The sequence below is a fragment of the Otolemur garnettii genome, unplaced genomic scaffold (assembly GCF_000181295.1).
Source record: "Otolemur garnettii isolate 467f Iridium unplaced genomic scaffold, OtoGar3 scaffold00001, whole genome shotgun sequence".
Classification (NCBI taxonomy): domain Eukaryota; kingdom Metazoa; phylum Chordata; class Mammalia; order Primates; family Galagidae; genus Otolemur; species Otolemur garnettii.
This window is the reverse complement of record NW_003852396.1, coordinates 39,759,451-39,776,708: the sequence shown is the minus strand read 5'-3', so window position 1 is coordinate 39,776,708 and position 17,258 is coordinate 39,759,451. Positions and strand designations below refer to the sequence as shown.

Sequence of the window (17,258 nt, the reverse complement as noted above, 5' to 3'; positions counted from 1 at the left end):
GGAGTGGCAACATGAATATCTTCCCATTTCCTATTTAATTTTCAAAGACAATCCTTCAACCTCCCTTTCTCCCTGGTGGAATCAGAGTTTCTCTTTGCAGAAGTAGGAAAAGATTTTCAGAAAAAAAAAAAATCTATAGCTGAATTTAGCTCAGTGCTTGAGATGAAGTGGGAAGATGTGAATGACTATCCATCTGTACACACACGACACACACAACACACATGCACAAAGCCAACGACCCTACGAAAGTGTGCAGTGGGTGTGTGCTCTGGATAAATAAGATGCATGTCAAGCCAACCCACGGACTTTCACTAGGTATGGGGAAGTCACCAGGCACCTATTCAATGAACTTGCCACATGGATTGAAGATGTTTGAAAAACACTGAAAACACATGGCTTCATTGACAAAATTACCGGTCTGTATTTCAAATATTGATTCTAAGCTCTTGTACGGTACAGTCTATTTCCTATTCTCTTTTTTAAAAGCAGTTAACCCCTCTCAAGTGAAGGAGGAGGAACGGTGTGTTTTCAGTGTTGTCTGTACTCTGTGTGCCCACAGGCAAGGGTGCAGTTGCACCCTAGTGCTTCCGTTCAAATGAGATTTCCAACCTAACTGCAAGCTGTGGAGCACTCCAAATTGTCATAAAATTGAAGGAGCACTTCCCGTCTTCAGTTTGACTTTTCTCCCCACCTTTACAGCTTCTGCCTTCATTCAGCCCTCATCAGTTTTGCCGGTGTTGGTTTCTGTGTAGGTTTTGTTATAGTTATTTTGCTTTTCCTTTTTTGTTATTGTTTACTTTTGTTGCTAATGCTCATATAGTTCTCAGTATTTTGTAGGTATCAATTCACTTAGTCCTCAAGAAAACAAAAATCTATGAGGTGGGTACTGCTCCTCCCATTTTCAGTTGAGGAAACGGTAGCATAAAAAGGTCAAGAAACTTGCTAAGGACATCCCACGAGTAAATCATGGAGCTAGAATTCAAACCTAGGTAGGCTGGCTCCAGGACTGTGCTCTTATTGCCTCTCCAATGGCCTCCTAACGGGATGCCTTACAGTCCCGTCTTACTCCCTCGCATGACCATTCAACTACTCCAAAACAACTCTGGTTCCCAAACTAAGTGATTTCTCTTGCAGCTCTGGACCGCCACTCACTAGAAATTCTCTAGTCATTCTTCTCTTTTCTTCTGGTTACTCTTCAGGTCCAAGTGCAAAAATTATCCCCTCCATGTAGGTTTTGATGACCTCCCTTCCACATTACCCACCATATACAACCTTCTTTGTGTTTTCCAGCATTTTCTAAATATTTTCATTACTGCTCTTTACCTACCTATATCAATAACCTATTTATGTCTCTATGTTTTATCATCTCTTGGGTAAGTGCCTAGCATGGTGGCTAATACTTGGGAAGGTGCCATTAAATGTCAATCAGAAAAAGCATTCAAGGTGGTAAAGAATAGCCTGGGACAGCTGATACTTTGCATGCTTCCCAGTACCAGCACCATCACCACCACCACCATCACCTCCATCACCACCATCTCAATGGGCAATGGGAAAAGTAGCATCTTTCTTAACCTCAGCCTATTCTAACATTTCTCAGTCTACTCTAAGAGAGCAGGAAGAGACGAGACTAGAAACACCATTTCCAAGCTCGTAGACTGGGCTCAATCCAATTACTCCCTTCAGAGAAGACTCCCCCAAGAAGCCCCCACTTTAAAGCACCATGTTTATTGAAGGAGAATCCTTTACAGTGGCTCAAAATGACTGTGAGAGGAGCCCAAGCCAGGGTTGGCCCAGGATGTGCCATTAGGGTAAAGAGGTACAGTGCAGGTCAGAGAGACTTTGGGGGGCATTAGCCCATGGTTTACCTGGCCTCTACAGGGGGTCCAGATACAACTGAAGGAGCTTTAGCTACATGAGGCCCTCAGAGACAAAGACAGGCTGTGAATGGAGTTCTAGAAAGAGTGGCTGTGGGGTAGGAGTCTAGGTGGGCAATTTCCAATCTCAGCCTCCCTTAGAGGAGGACCAGGCTGAGCTGGTCCGTTGTACACGTGGCCACAAGTTTCCCATCTTTTTTCCAGGTGAGTCAAAGGCCAGGAAAGCAGATACAGAGAGCTTCTGCACCTTCAGCTGCTCCATAAAAAGTCCTGCAAGGGCACAAGTCCTGACCTTTCAGCCCAGGTCCTCCTGCACTACTCCATTTGTAGGTAAAGGGTGGTCAAGGAAAGGACATTTCCAGAGGAGAGAAGAGTAGCCACATTTACAAGGGCATTGCTGAAAAAGTACTCATTGGTCTGATTTGGCAGGAAAGCAAAGATCAACCTTAAGTGGTTGGAGCTGCTGCTAAAGCAGTAGTGGAATGGAGAGAAATAGGTCTTGTACATCCAATGGTGACATTCATCTGAAATAAAAATTCCTCTCCAAATGCCTCTGAAGCCTGCCATTTCTGGTTGGCCCCTGTGAGTCTGGTTGCCTACCTTCAGTTGCAAAATGATGTGTTTGTGTCATTGATGTCACCTCCTAAAGGGACCTTCCTTTTCTGACTGCCACAAAGTGAATTGTGTTGCTCCTGTATGCAGCCTAACAGAGGACATGGAGAGGGAAATGTTGGATTCGTGTATCACTGGCTGGCTGTTCCCATTGTCATTAAGCCTCACACAGGTGTGCTAGCATTGAACTGTAGAATGTCACATACCTGAGTTTGAAAATAAAAGCACATTTCCAAACCTTTGGCAGCTTGTCTAGTGCCTCCTTATTTTGTGGAGCTCAGTCAAAATCTTACCCCCAACCCCAAATTAGATGACTTTGGATATATTAGTGTCTCCCAGAACTAACCCAGAGGTCCCCAACCCTTGGATATTGTACTGTGGGCTCCTTCACAGGGGTCAGATCAGCCCCTCCTTTTTTTTTCCTTTCTTATCCTTAATCCCTATCTCCTATATCTTCCTGGTTTATGATTTTTTTAAATTTTAAAATGTTAAGGGGTACAAAAGTTTTTGTTAGATGGATACACTCTATAATGCTGATGTCATAACTTACAGTGTTCCCACACCAGGAAAGCATTCATTGTACCAATAGGTAAATTTTTATCCCTCAGCCCCCTTCCATCCTCCCTACTTCTTAGTTTTTTGTGTGTTCTTTGTGAATTTTTGTGTCCATGTACACCTGTCATTTAACTCACACGAACTATATTTTCTCATTACTGAAATACTTCACTTAGGATAATGGTCTCCAGTTCCATCCAAGCTGCTGTGAATGACATTGTTTCATTCCTTTTGATGGCTGAGTAGTATGCCATATGCATATATAACACTTTTTTTTTTATCCACTCATGTATCAATGGGCATTTAGGTTGATTCCAAATCTTTGTAATTGTGAATTGTTCTGCCATAAATATTGGAGTGCATGTGTCTTTTTGATAAAATGATTTCTTCTCCTCTGGGTAGTTACCCAGTAGTGGAATGATTACTGGATTGAATAGTATGTCTGCTTTTAGCTCTTTGAGGAATCTCCCTACTGTTTTCCACTGAAGTTGTACTAATTTTCAGTCCCACCAGCAGTGGATAACCATCCCTTTTTCTGTACACCTGTGCAAGCATCTGTTGTGTTTTGACAACATTTTAATAGCCATTCTGACAAGGGTAAGGTGGTACCTCATTGTGGCTTTAATTTGCATTTCCCCGATGATTAGTGATATTGAATTTTTTTTTTTTTTTTTTGCAGTTTTTGGCCAGGGACAGGTTTGAACCCGCCACCTCCAGTATATGGGGCTGGTGTTCTACTTCTTTGAACCATAGGTGCCACCCATGATATTAAATATTTTTTTGTATGTCTGTTAGCCATTAAAAATTCTGTTCATGTCTTTTGCCCTATTAGACATTGTACTGGAAGTCTTAGCTAGAGCAAACAGGCAAGAGAAATGCATCAAAATTGGGAAAGAAGAGGTCAAGCTATCCTGTTTCCAAAGATATGATCTTATATCTAGAAAACCCCAAAGACTCCTAGAATTGATAAATTCAGTGAAGTCTCAGGTTACAAAATCAAGGTACACAAATCAGTAACATTTATACATACTAATAACAGCCAAGTTGAGAGTCAAATCAAGGACTCAATATAATTTACAATAGCTATGAAGAAAATAAAATAGGAATATATTTAACCTGGGAGGTGAAAGATCAGTATAAGGAAAGCCTGATGAATGAAATCATAGATGACACAAACAAAGGGAAAAACATCCTATGCTCATGAATTGGTAGATCACCATTGTTAAAATATCCATTCTGTCCAAAGCAATTTATAGATTCAATGCAATTCTCATCAAAATACCAACATCTTGTTTCATGGATCTAGAAAAACTAATCCTAAGCTTTATTTGGAAGCAAAATGAATCCAAGTAGCCAAAGAAGTCTTAAGCAAAAAGAATAAATCTAGAGGCATCACATTTCTTAAACTAAATCATACATTAATGCAGTCATGGGGTACAATGTGCTGATTTTATATACAATTTGAAATATTTTCATCAAACTGGTTAATATAGCCTTCATGGCATTTTCTTAGTTATTGTCTTAAGACATTTATATTCTACATTTAGGAAGTTTCACATGTACCATTGTCAGATACACCATGGGTGTGGTCCCACCAATTACCCTCCTTCTATCCCCCTCCCCTCCCTCTCCCCTTTCCCCTTCTTCTTGAGCTATAATTGGGTTATAGCTTTCATATGAAAGCTATAAATTAGTTTCATAGTAGGGCTGAGTATATTGCATACTTTTTCTTCCATTCTTGAGATACTTTGCTTAGAAGAATATGTTCCAACTCCATCCAGGTAAACATGAAGGAGGTAAAGTCTCTATCTTTCTTTAAGGCTGTATAATATTCTGTGGTGTACATATACCACAATTTGTTGATCCATTCGTGGGTTGATGGGCACTTGGGCTTCTTCCATGACATAGCAATTATGAATTGGTCTGCAATAAACAATCTGGTAAAAATATCTTTGTTATAGTGTGATTTTTGGTCTTCTAGATATATACCTAGTAGAGGAATTATAGGATTGAATGGCAGGTTTATTTTTAGATCTCTAAGTGTTCTCCAAACATCTTTCCAAAAGGAACGTATTAGTTTGCATTCCCACCAGCAGTGTAGACGTGTTCCCTTTTCTCCACATCCATGCCAGCATCTCTGGATTTGGGATTTTGTGATATGGGCTAATCTTACTGAAGTTAGATGATATCTCAAAGTAGTTTTGATTTGCATTTCTCTAGAGGCATCCCATTTTTTAGCTTCAAATTATACTACAAGGTTATAGTGACCAAAATAGCATAGTACTGGCATAAATGTAGGGACATAGACAAATGGAGCAGAATAGAGAACCTAAAAAATAAAACCATATAGCTATAACCCACTGGTCTTCGACAAAGCATACAAAAACAGATGTCAGGGAAAGGATGCCCTATTCAATAAATGTTGCTGGGGAAATCGGATAGCTGAGTGCAGAAGAATGAAACAGGACTCCTATCTCTCACCATATACAAAAACTGATCCAAGATGGATAAAAGACTTTAAGGCATGAAGCCATAAAAATTCTAGAAGAAACAGAAGAAAAACTCTTCTAGACATAGGCCCAGGCAAGGAATTTATGACTCCAAATGCACATACTGCAGTAACAAAAATAAATGAGAATTGAATTAAAAAGCTTCTGCACAGCAAATGATATTTTTAGTTAAAATATTTTTCTGTGATTGAGTCTGTTGAGTTTTTTTACCAACCTGATTTCCACAACTCAGCTACATTTTTTTGGTCTTTCTTGTAGCTAGATGCCAGGGAATGTGGACCTTCCAGATCTAGTTCCCTAAACATAAACTCTTCTGCCCAACACAGCCTTTCAAAGGCTGGAAAGATGGTGATCCATGTTGTGAGTAAAACAAAAATGTTTGGAAGTCTGACCTGTGATAAATTGAAAAGCAGCTCTCAGGCAGCTTTAGGAGTGTTGGACTAGGTGAACCTCTGTTGGAAGCCTTTGGCAAGGTATTCAAGAGAGAGAATTGCATGAAAAGGAATAGGGTGTTTGGAAGCAGAAATGAAAAAGAATATAGAATATTCAGAAACTTGAAGGACTGAATGGTGAGAAAATCTGATTGCTTCTAAATCCCAAACAGACTAGAAAGAACTTTGAGGGAGAGCCAATAAAATTTCTCAGCCAATAAAATCTGAATTGAATAGATCAACTCTGCCTTGTGACAGAGACTAGATTAAGGATGTGGTTTTATTTGTGGTTTCAAATGAACTCAGTATATCCACCATTAAATCAGAGACAGGGGCATGGAACTGAGAAAGCAAACAAATAGTTCTCGAACATTATGATGGGGAAAGGATCTGGGGTATGATTAGTGATGCATGGAATCACCTGGAAGAAATCTGAGTTTGCTTGGGAATTGTATTTACCAAGAAACAAGTCAGGACTAAAAACTCCTTTCCAGCTCCTTCAAGTTGGAAAACAATTTGGGGGAGGAAAGAAAAGCAATATAACAGAAAAATAATGGCACTCCCATGTTTGTCGCAGCACCAGTCAAAAAAGCTAGGGTATGGAATCAACCCAAGTGTTCAACAACAGATGAATGCATAAAAAGTATGTACTGTATATACATAATGGAATACTCTTCAGCTATAAAAGGAATGAAATCCCATCATTCTAGGCAACATGGATGGAACTGGGGGACATTATGTTTGGTGAAATAAGCCAGGAACAGAAAGTTAAACACTGCATGTTCTCATTCATATGTGGAAGCTAAAAAAGTCAATCTCATAGGAGGAAAAAGCAGAACAGAAGATACTAGACACTGGAAAGGGTTGGGATAAAGGGGAACAAAACAGATCGGAAAAACAAGTTCCAGTATTTTATAGTACTGTAGGAAAACTATGCCCCCAAAATGTATACAGAGTTTAAGAAAGGAAAAAATCTATTAATCTTACAAAACTTAATATATGCTGGCAAAAAAGATGAAAATAAGTCACCTTTGACTTCTGCAATATAAGAGGGGCTTGAAGTATATACATATACATGGATAACATCTCTTATATACCAATTACCCTGATGTGATCAACACACATTGTATCAAAACATCACTGTGTACCCCATAAACATGTACAATTATGAGTTAATAAATTTTTTTAAGAAAACAACTTTTTTGATCTTAAGCTTATACCTGCAGAAGCTGTGCTACCCCCAGTGAAGACATACTCCCTCATATCCACTTCAAATGTGGCCGAGAAAGATTATACACAGTGAAGGGCCACAGATAACAGTAGACATGGGAGTTTCTCCCAGGAAGCAGAATCAGAATCTAATCAAGAATAGGTGACAAAAAAAAAAAAGAATAAGTGACTATGGGAGGCAGAATTTCTAGAAAGGGCCTCCAAAGAGTCCCCTCTCCAATCTCTGGAGACTTTGCATATGAGCGATCACTACTGTTATTATGGTACATTATATGGTATGGTTGACCTTAAGATAGGGAGATTATCCAGCTGGGCCCAATGTTATCTCGAGCCCTTAAAAACAGAGAGCTTTCTCTGGCTAATGGTAGATGTGGAAGGCAAAGAGATTAGAAGTATTAGAATGACTGGGTGTCACTGCTGCTTTGAAAATGGAGGGGCCTCCTCTAGGAGCACAGAATGGACACCAGCTATCAGCTGGTGAGAAAACATGGACCTCATTCCTACAACTATAAGAGACTGAGCACCAGGCTTGTGAGAGTGGTCACAGGTTCTTGATGGAGGCTCTGGGAGTGAGACAATCTCCTGGCCAGCATGGAGATATTTTGCTGCCCAGAGACGAGTCCTCAAGCAGCTGCATGCATTAATGAGATAAGCCTGGCTGGTTAGCAAGTAGGTGTTACACTTTGAACACTCATGGTGCACCAGGTGGGAATCGAGCCCATGACAGAGGTTGCTTAGGGCTCTCCCTGGAGATACAGTAAGCCCACCTCTTGCAGGCATGTACCTTCAATCCATGTCCCGGCTCTTTATTCACGTGGTGATAGGGTTCCACAACTGCCCCCATATACAACCTCAAGTGAATTCTTGCCCAGAGCCTCCAAATAAGAGCCTGGCCTAACAAGCACCTTCATTTCACTCTTATGAGACCTAGCTGAGCCCTCCTAGACTTCTGGCATAGAGAGACTGTAAGATAATAAATATGGATTATTTTAAGCCCATGAGTCTGTGGTATTTTGTTATACAGCAATAGAAACCTGACATAATGGCCTGAATAATGTCTCTTCATTGTATTCCAGAAATACTATGGCCAGTGATTGTTGTTAGGCTGATGTTGCAAAAACGCAAGTGGATTTTTGTTGAGGTCATCCAGATCCTGCTCCACCATCACATTTAGGGAGTAGTAGTTAACTTTTTTGGTTCATGGACCACAAGACCACAAAATGCCACAGCTGAACCTGGTAAGGTAGACCAAGCATAACTCAGAGATCATGGGCTTTGAGTTGGATGGGACCGTGGATCACCTCCCTTGAGAACAGAGTACTGTACTCTATATGTAGGAGGAAGCCCTATAATGGGTGATCAGGAAGGAAAACTGTGGCAGAGACTGCTATGTGTTCACCACATCATTTTTCTTCTTAGTTCTGGGCACAAAGCTAGATTATAACTCCTTTGTAATTACTCCAGTTACAAAGTTCCGATAGAATATTGGTGGGAGTTAAATAGCTGCTTCCCAGACTTGGGCCCTAAAGCAATCTCCAACACAATCCTTTGCACTCTCTTTCCTCAGTGCGAAAATCTTGGGGAGAACTCAGAGGTGACAGAAAAGCTACAACAGAGAGACATAAAGAGCTTCAGCCTCTGTGTGTGGCAGAGTCCCACTAACACATGGTCACCCCACCATCACCACCATCACCACCACCCGTCGGCCATTGGATTGTGACATGAGAGAAATAAACTCAATTTGTTAAGACATTGAGATTTGTTTCTTGTAACAGACTACGCTGACTGATACATTGCCTACTTGATACATACGCATATATTTAAAATAATCCCTAGAATATCAAGTACCATAGAATTATATCGATGTGTCATTTTTAAAGTCATAAATTCAACTCTCTTCTTTGACAGATGATAAAACTGAGGCCCAGAAAAACTGACTTGCTCAAAGTCACACAGATAATTATGTTAGAACTTAAACTAAAATTTAGATATTACCTCCAGTCCAGTACTCTGAATGGTACTGTCTTTCCTTCTTTCATGACACATTTCAAAATGTCTACTCCATTTATATATGTATTTGCATGGATCAGATTAAAGATAACTTTCAGCCTCGTTTTCCTTATCTGGGGACCAAGAAAACTGGCATGAATATTCCAGCCTTCCTACTGTCTTTTGAAACTTCATTGTTCTCTTCATTTTAATTTTTCAAATTCATCTTCTAATTCTACAAATTTCTTCTTTAATTACTGGTTCTCCTTGATTGCAGCACAAGCTTTAGTTTAGAAGTGGACAGAACTGCTGGTTCTTTTTCCATAGTCTGAACATTGTTTCTCAAAACGGTCAAGAGAGTTTATCTGGCAATATTTTCTTTATGGCTTTTAGCTCTTGGCAGCAAACTTTCCAGAAATTTTTATTGGGTGAGAGGCCTAGAAGCTGAGACTGAGCCTATTTGGATTAATACTTAACAAGAGAGGCAGCAAGTTCCAATCACGACTTTTCAATCACATCCCAACGATCGCGTAACGTCTCTCAATAGGGGTTTTCAACAAAATTAGATTTCTACTTCCAGAAATTCATTATTAAGACCAGGATAACCATGCAGACTTCCTTTATCCCATAGATCCCCCTCTGGTAATTTGCTTCTGAAATTTAGGTATTTTTCTCCTTTCTTATCAGCTATTTCTCCTATCTAAAGCTGTACCCTCTATGGTTCATTTTTTCCCCTTTCCTGTCTTTGTTTCTTTTTTTGTGTTATAATTTAACAAATGCTTACAAGCCAGCTCTCTTTTGGACATGGTGCTAGGCTTTAAGAATAATTATGAAGAGGACATGATTTCTTACCTCTCTGACTACGGGTACCATTGTGATAGAGTCACATGGTTCTGAGATACTGAGAGTCCAGGGCTATGCTCGCCCAAGTAATGAGCTCTGTAATGGAGATACTTAAAGACTATTTTCCTGGTCTCTTAGAACTTCTCTTTTTTGCTGAGCAGATTCTCTTTTTGTCATTGATGTTTTGCACATAGCTATCAACTCGATCACCAATACTAAAATTAAAGAAGACCTAGTTATCCATAAACCATCCCTATAAAAGACACTCATTTTAGAGAAAACTTGCAAACTTTTGCTCAAGACATTGCCCACAGTCCAGAACTCCATAATTATGATGCAGGACAAACCACCGAATATCCATCTGGGAAAACATAGAGTGCACTCTGCCAGGCATGGATATACTTCACATTCATCAAATAAGAGAGGTGGAGTCTAATTTTGAAGTTTGGTCTGCCAGAATACTAGAGAAGTTATTAAAGAGAAAGTTATATAAAGAAACTCTGGGGTGATTACTATTGTAAAGTCATATATCCCTTTATAAAGTATAAAATGACTAATTTTGTAAATTGCCCCCACCCAGTTGTGTTTTATAAATATGAATTTTTATATGTGCCTGGTTTCTTTGAAAAGAGAATCACCTGACTAGGTGACCATAGCTCAGTGATTAGGGCATCAGCCACATGCACCAGGGCTGGTGGGTTCGAACCTGGCCCGGGCCTGCTAAGCAAAAAAAAAAAAAATAGCCAGGCATTGTGCTGGGTGCCTGTAGTCCCAGCTACTAGAGAGGCTAAGGCAAAAGAATCACTTAAGCCCAAGTGTTTGAGGTTGCTGTGAGCTATGATGCCGAGTACTCTACAGAGGGCAACAAAGTGAGACTCTGTCTTAACTTAAAATAAAAAAGAACAGAGAATCACCTATAGGGGTGTGGAGATTTCAAATGCCTAAAAGAAGACCCAAAGGAAAGCATGAGGGTTCTGGACTTGCTATTTAGAATGAGCATTTACTCATGAGCTCCAGCATCATACCCAGCAAATCACAAGGCAGCAGGTGGTGAGGGGAAGAAAAGCAGCACAGCCTATGCTTAACCTCCTTTAGAAACATTTCTAGGAATATGTAAATGAATGAGCTCCACTGGCAATCACAGTGAATGAATGGTGTGAGAACTGAGCTGGGTGGGTTGGGGGCAGAGAATATGGGAACTGGGAAAACCTTCAGCAGTCCACACTGTGCTATCTGTCTTCCTCATTTGTGTGCTTTCTGAGTCAGCATTAGCTAAATTTTCCAGAAATCCATGCACAAAGTACAGCCTGGCCATTCAAGGGACGTCACTCATTTCCCCTAGTGACCTTGACAAGTCAGAAGCTTGAAAGCAGGGAAATCCGGATGTCTCGGTTGTGAAGTGGAGCAGTTGGAGCCTCAACATAGTTCCAGAACTCTCCATCCAAACCAGAGATAGAGCATCTGCCTCTCGTACTGCCAGTGGCCATTTGGGGCTCCTCCCTGGCTCTAAGAGGTCAGCACAATGGCCAAGGACCTCAGCCTCAGCCTGGTGTTGCTTCTTGCTTCCATCTGGACCACAAGGCTCCTGGTCCAAGGCTCTCTCCGTGTAGAAGGTAGGTTTCTTACCAGATTTCCAAACTGGTGAGGTAAGGCAAGATCTTGCAAACTTTCCTAAGCCTGCTAAGCTCTTGACTGTGGTTGCTAGGAATGAGTATGACTCTCAGTGCCAATAGGTCTAATTGGCAGTATCACCCTGCCAGAAATAGTTTCCCCATATTGTCAGCTTCACCGGAGTGATTTACATTTATCTTTATTTGGGTCATCTTGACTTGTATTTTTGATTATGGAATATTTTTAATGAGACTATCTTGAAATAAAACATTGAAGAGAAATAATTTGTTTTTTAAAATGTTTCATTGAAGAAGGAAACCATGTTTGCAAATAATTTGAAGTAATCACTAAGGCTGGGAATAATGGGTAACTTTCAATAAATGTTGGCCTACTTTTTTGTTTGGGTGAGTGTCAGCATAGTGGTTTTAATTTTAATTTTACTGCACTATAAATGGAATGCAACATTTTTAATATGCAGTAAATCACAAAATAGTAAAATAACTGACAAGAATCTGTGAAAATATAAGTTTAAAAATTAAGCCGTCAGCTCCCTACCAAGGGAATGACTTAAAGTGGCTTTTGGGTTTTTGAGATGCCTAAATGTAAACCTAATTCTGCACTCTAGACAAAAAAAAAGTGTAACCACAAATCACTCACTGCAGCTCTGAGCAAATGAAAATCTGAGCACTTTCAAAGGAAAATTATATGTCCCTATACTGGAATATACCCTAAGATATAAAATATATTAGAAACAGATACCCAGACTTCACTCACATGTTGTTGTATAGGGGGGTTAGAGTTATATGACTGAGTTTTTTCAAATACCAGAACTGTTACTTTCAAATAAGTTTGATTCTCTTTGAAATTCTCTGGGAAGATTATTTACTTTTCTCCACAACTCTGTCATTATTTACACTAGTTTGGAAATTGTTTTTTGACAATTACTCCATCACATTCATTGGACCATCCTCAATAATGGCAAAAATTAAATTTTTAGGAACAGTCAAAAGTTATCATAACTATGATTGTGATGATAGTTGCCATCAGATGGCTGATGAAGGTGAGTGAATGGGGATGGGCGCTATTTTTGAGGGTCAATGATATAGAGATCCTGAGTTAGGTGTACATACACAATTTTTTTTTATTAAATCATAGCTGTGTACATGAATGCAATCATGGGGTACAATGTGCTGGTTTTACATACAATTTGAAATGCTTTCATTAAACTGGTCAACATAGCCTTCACGGCATTTTCTTAGTTATTCTGTTAAGACATTTATATTCTACACCTAGTAAATTTCACATGTACCCTTGTTAAGATGCACCATAGGTGTGGTCCCACCAATTACTCTCCCTCCACCCATCCTCCCCCAACCCCTCCCCTCCCTTTCCCCTTTCCCCTTCTTCTTGGGCTATAGTTGGGTTATAGCTTTCATAAGAATGCTATAAATTGCTTTCATAGTAAGACTGAGGATACATTGGATACTTTTACTTCCATTCTTGAGATACTTTGCTAAGAAAAAATATGTTCCAGTCCCATCCATGTAAACATGTAACAGGGAAAGTCTCCATCTTTCTTTAAGGCTGCATAATATTCCATGGTGTATATATACCACAATTTATTAATCCATTCATGGGTCGATGGGCACTTGGGCTTCTCCCATGACTTAGCAATTATGAATTGGGCTGCAATAAACATTCTGGTACAAATATCTTTGTTATAAAGTGATTTTTGGTCCTCTGGATATATACCTAGTAGAGGAATAGTAGGATCGAATGGCAGGTCTATTTTTAGATCTCTAAGTGTTCTCCAAATATCCTTCCAAAAGGAATGTATTAGTTTGCATTCCCACCAGCAATGTAGAAGTGTTCCCTTTTCTCCACATCCATGCCAACATCTCTGGTTTGGGGATTTTGTACACACACAATTTCATTTAATCCTTTCAAGAAGACACTCACTTTATAGATGAAAAAATAGGCTCAGTGAGGCCAAGTGACTTGCCCAATGTCATGCAGTTAACAAACAACAAAATTTGGGTTTAAATTTGGCTCTGATTCCTAAGCATATACTATTATCTGGTATTATATACACAGATATGACTTTTCAGCATATGCTATTTCTACTATGCTTGCTGTTTCCTAAGACATCTTAAGGAAAGGGTTACTGGAGGACTCCTTGGATCCCAACTTCCTCTTTTTATCCCTAAATGAAATAGGAAAGCATAAAATAACATTTGCCAACTTCCTACTGCACCCAGCCTCTGCTAGATGCAAGTTATCTAATGTAATTCTGACAAAAAAAAAAAAATCAGGTCAAGAAGATAAAGCCATCCCCATTTTACAGATGAGAATGCTACTTGCCCATTCAAGTCAATTTCCAATGCAGCAGCCATGAGAGATGTGAGCAATAGAAAGCTTATGAGTAAAGGAGCCTGGGTGTGCGTGTGCGTGTGTTCAGTCTCCTGTAGCACAGCGGAAGACAGAACAGTATCATGTAGCTGGGTGCAGCAACACACACACGTCTATACTTCCAAATACCTGGGAGGCTGAGGTGGGAGGATCATTTGAACTCAGGAATTTCAGACCAGGCTGGGCTCAGGAGTTGGAGACCAGCCTGAGCAAGAGTGAGACCCATCTCTAAAAATAGCTGGGTGTTGCAGTGGGCACCTATAGTCCCCAGCTACTTGGGAGGCTGAGGCAAGAAGATCACTTGAGCCCAAGAGTTTGAGGTTGCTGTGAGCTATGATACCAAAGTGAGGCTCTGTCTCAAAAAAAAAAAGAAAAAAAAATTTTTTAGAAGAAAGAACTGGTTTTTGTTTCTGGTTTTTTGTTTTTTTTTGAGACGGAGCCTCAAGCTATCCCCCTGGGTAGAGTGCCATGGCATCACGCTCACAGCAACCTCCAACTCCTGGGCTCAAGCGAGTCTCCTGCCTCCGCCTCCCGAGTAGCTGGGACCACAGGTGCCCGCCACAACGCCCGGCTATTTTTTGGTTGCAGCCATCATTGTTGTTTGGACGGGCCCGGGCTGGGGATTCGAACCCGCCACCTTAGGTGTATGTGGCTGGCGCCTTAGCCGCTTGAGCCACAGGCCCCGAGCCAGAACTGGGGTTTTTGAGTCAGGCATAATTGTGTTTTTGTCCCCAGTCTGCCACCTGGTTGCTCTGTGTCCTTGGGCTTTGAAAAGTTACTTAATCTTCCTGAGCCTCGGTTTTCTCTTAAAAGAAGGTGTGGCATGCACACTGTACCTCATGATTGCATTAATGTACACAGTTATGCTATAAGAAATAATAAAGGAAATTTGAATGGGAAAAAACAAGAAGGTATGGCAGAGAATAACATTGAGAGATGATAAGAGTTGAAATTAAAATTGATATTAATATCGATATGGGTATGGGTATAGATATTAGTATCAGTATCTACTGTCATAACAGGCTGCTCTGTCACCCCAATTATAAACACTAATATTGGGGTGTTGGCCCTCATCTCTCTTGGTTGAGAGCAGGATCTGGAAGCAAATCAGGCCGTCCACAAATGCCGAACATCATGCACACATCCCTCCCCCCAGCCCCTGCTCAGAACACAAGGTCACATGGAAGACTTTGAGAAATGCTCCCTCAGTATTTGCAAAAGGAAATTCCCTTTAAATGCCAACCTAGAAAGTGGTCAAAGCATCTGACTGGGCATCCAAAACCCAGCCCTGCAAGTAAGTAATCACTCAGAAGATCTAAATGGCCTTTTATGGACTTTTACAGATGAAGCCCAGTACTTAAATACCATGCAACCTGGCAATTTCGAACAAGTCTATACAGCCCAGAACCCAGAGGAAAGGGGTCAGAAGAACTCCCAAACCCATTCAATTTTGAGTTGAAATATTATTCACATTTCCCTGTGCAACTGCCTCTGCTTCCCTAGAGGAATTAGCAGACTAAAACTAAAATGCCTTAACAATAACGACGATGGTATGCTATGTATGATTTACTGAACACCGACTGTGTAGGGCAGGCACCGTGCTAAGCATTTTTATTAGAATTTACTCATTGAGTTGCACTATGCTGTGCAGTAGATTCGGTTATTCTCTCCATTTTATAAATAAGGAAACTGAGGCTCAAGGAGATGAAGTATCAAGCCTCCGATCAGAGTTAATAAGCAACCTAGAAGCCCAGGTCTGACCCCTAACTCTACTTTCTTTGTTTTTCTGTCAGATTCTAAGTTCTACTGCCTCCTGTAACTTCTGAGTAAGCCTGCCCCCCAATGGTCAGGGAAGAACTGAAACTAAGAGCACTCTTCACATTTCAGCTGACCTCAGACATAGTGATATCCCCAAACCACATGGGTTTGGAATTAATCTATTAACCCGAGCCCTGACTTCTACCTTTCTCAAAGTCTCAGATGCTTCATTTCACAGACTCCAAAAAAAGTTTTCAGCAACTGTACTGTCCAAACTCCACCCCAGAAACTGGTAGCCAAAGCTGCCCGTGATGAACAAGGTACCTTAATGCCCTGGAATAAGATGGATTCTATTGGATGAGATTTACAGCTTGGATCAGAGCAAGCATCCTTCCAAGCTAACAGGCTGTCCTTATGGGGAATATGTGGAGTTTGAGACCAACGTGGGCAACCCAGCCTCAAGCCCACTCAGAGCTCACTGCTGTATCTAGACAACAATGCTTTAGTAGGAAGGAGACAGTAAGCCCTGGAACAAGGATAGCAGCAAACTGAGGACCCATGTAATTTTTTTTTTTTTTGCAGAGATTTCCATCTTGTCACCATGCAGAATTGTAGGGATCACCCTTGTGAACAAAAAGGGGAACCTGAATTTCACAGATGCCAAGGAGGCCTGTAGGCTGCTGGGACTAACTTTGGCCAGTAAAAAGCAGGTTGAAGAAGCATGGAAAGCTAGCTTTGAGACCTGCAGGTGAGAAACAGCTGGATTCCCTAGCGCTGCTGGAGCCCTTTTGGCTCTGTGTTCTTGTTCAGCAGTAGAGATGATGCCTTCTAATCATAGGTCTGTTCAACTAGCCTGTATTTTTTTACAGCTACGGATGGGTAGAAGACAGATTCTCGGTCATCCCTCGGATTCAGGCAAACCCCAAGTGTGGGAAGAATGGGGTGGGTGTTCTAATTTGGAGAGCTACAGTTAGCCAAAAGTTCGGGGCCTATTGTTACAACTCATCCGGTAAGTGAAATTTGCACCCTTTCCACGTGGCATGTTTCCTCTGGGTATTTCTAGCTCTGTGACCTGAGTAACAGCAATCACAGCAATGGTCATCTGATTCTCCCAAAACTGTCTTTCTGACCAGGCTAGAGGTGGCAATGTGCCACTCAGGGGGAAAAGTCAGGAAAAATAGGAATGGCAAACCAAGAAGAGGGCATTCAGGAGGCTCAATTACTACCTCCACTACCCAAATCCTATAAGATACTCAGGAAGAAAGCAAGCAAGCAAATGTATAAATTCATGTAATACATCCACTACAGACAAAATGACATATAATCATCCCTTGGTATTCACGGACTATTGGTTCCAAGACCCTCTTGGGTACCGAAGTCTGGCGTAAATGGTTGCTATACTCTATTGTTTGTTTATATTCTTTTTTTTTTTTTTT

General features: G+C 40.6%; 1 protein-coding gene across 1 annotated transcript in view; it reads left to right on the top strand.

Moving 5' to 3' along the window:
• The first annotated feature begins 11,285 nt into the window (after nucleotides 1–11,285).
• LYVE1 (lymphatic vessel endothelial hyaluronan receptor 1) overlaps nucleotides 11,286–17,258 on the top strand; it is a 17,239-nt gene continuing 11,266 nt past the window's right edge. Inside the window, exons 1-3 of the mRNA XM_003781099.3 lie at nucleotides 11,286–11,657; nucleotides 16,405–16,570; nucleotides 16,692–16,831. Coding sequence (XP_003781147.1) covers nucleotides 11,567–11,657; nucleotides 16,405–16,570; nucleotides 16,692–16,831 — 397 coding nt within the window. The 5' untranslated portion in view covers nucleotides 11,286–11,566. The remainder of the gene's footprint in view (nucleotides 11,658–16,404; nucleotides 16,571–16,691; nucleotides 16,832–17,258) is intronic.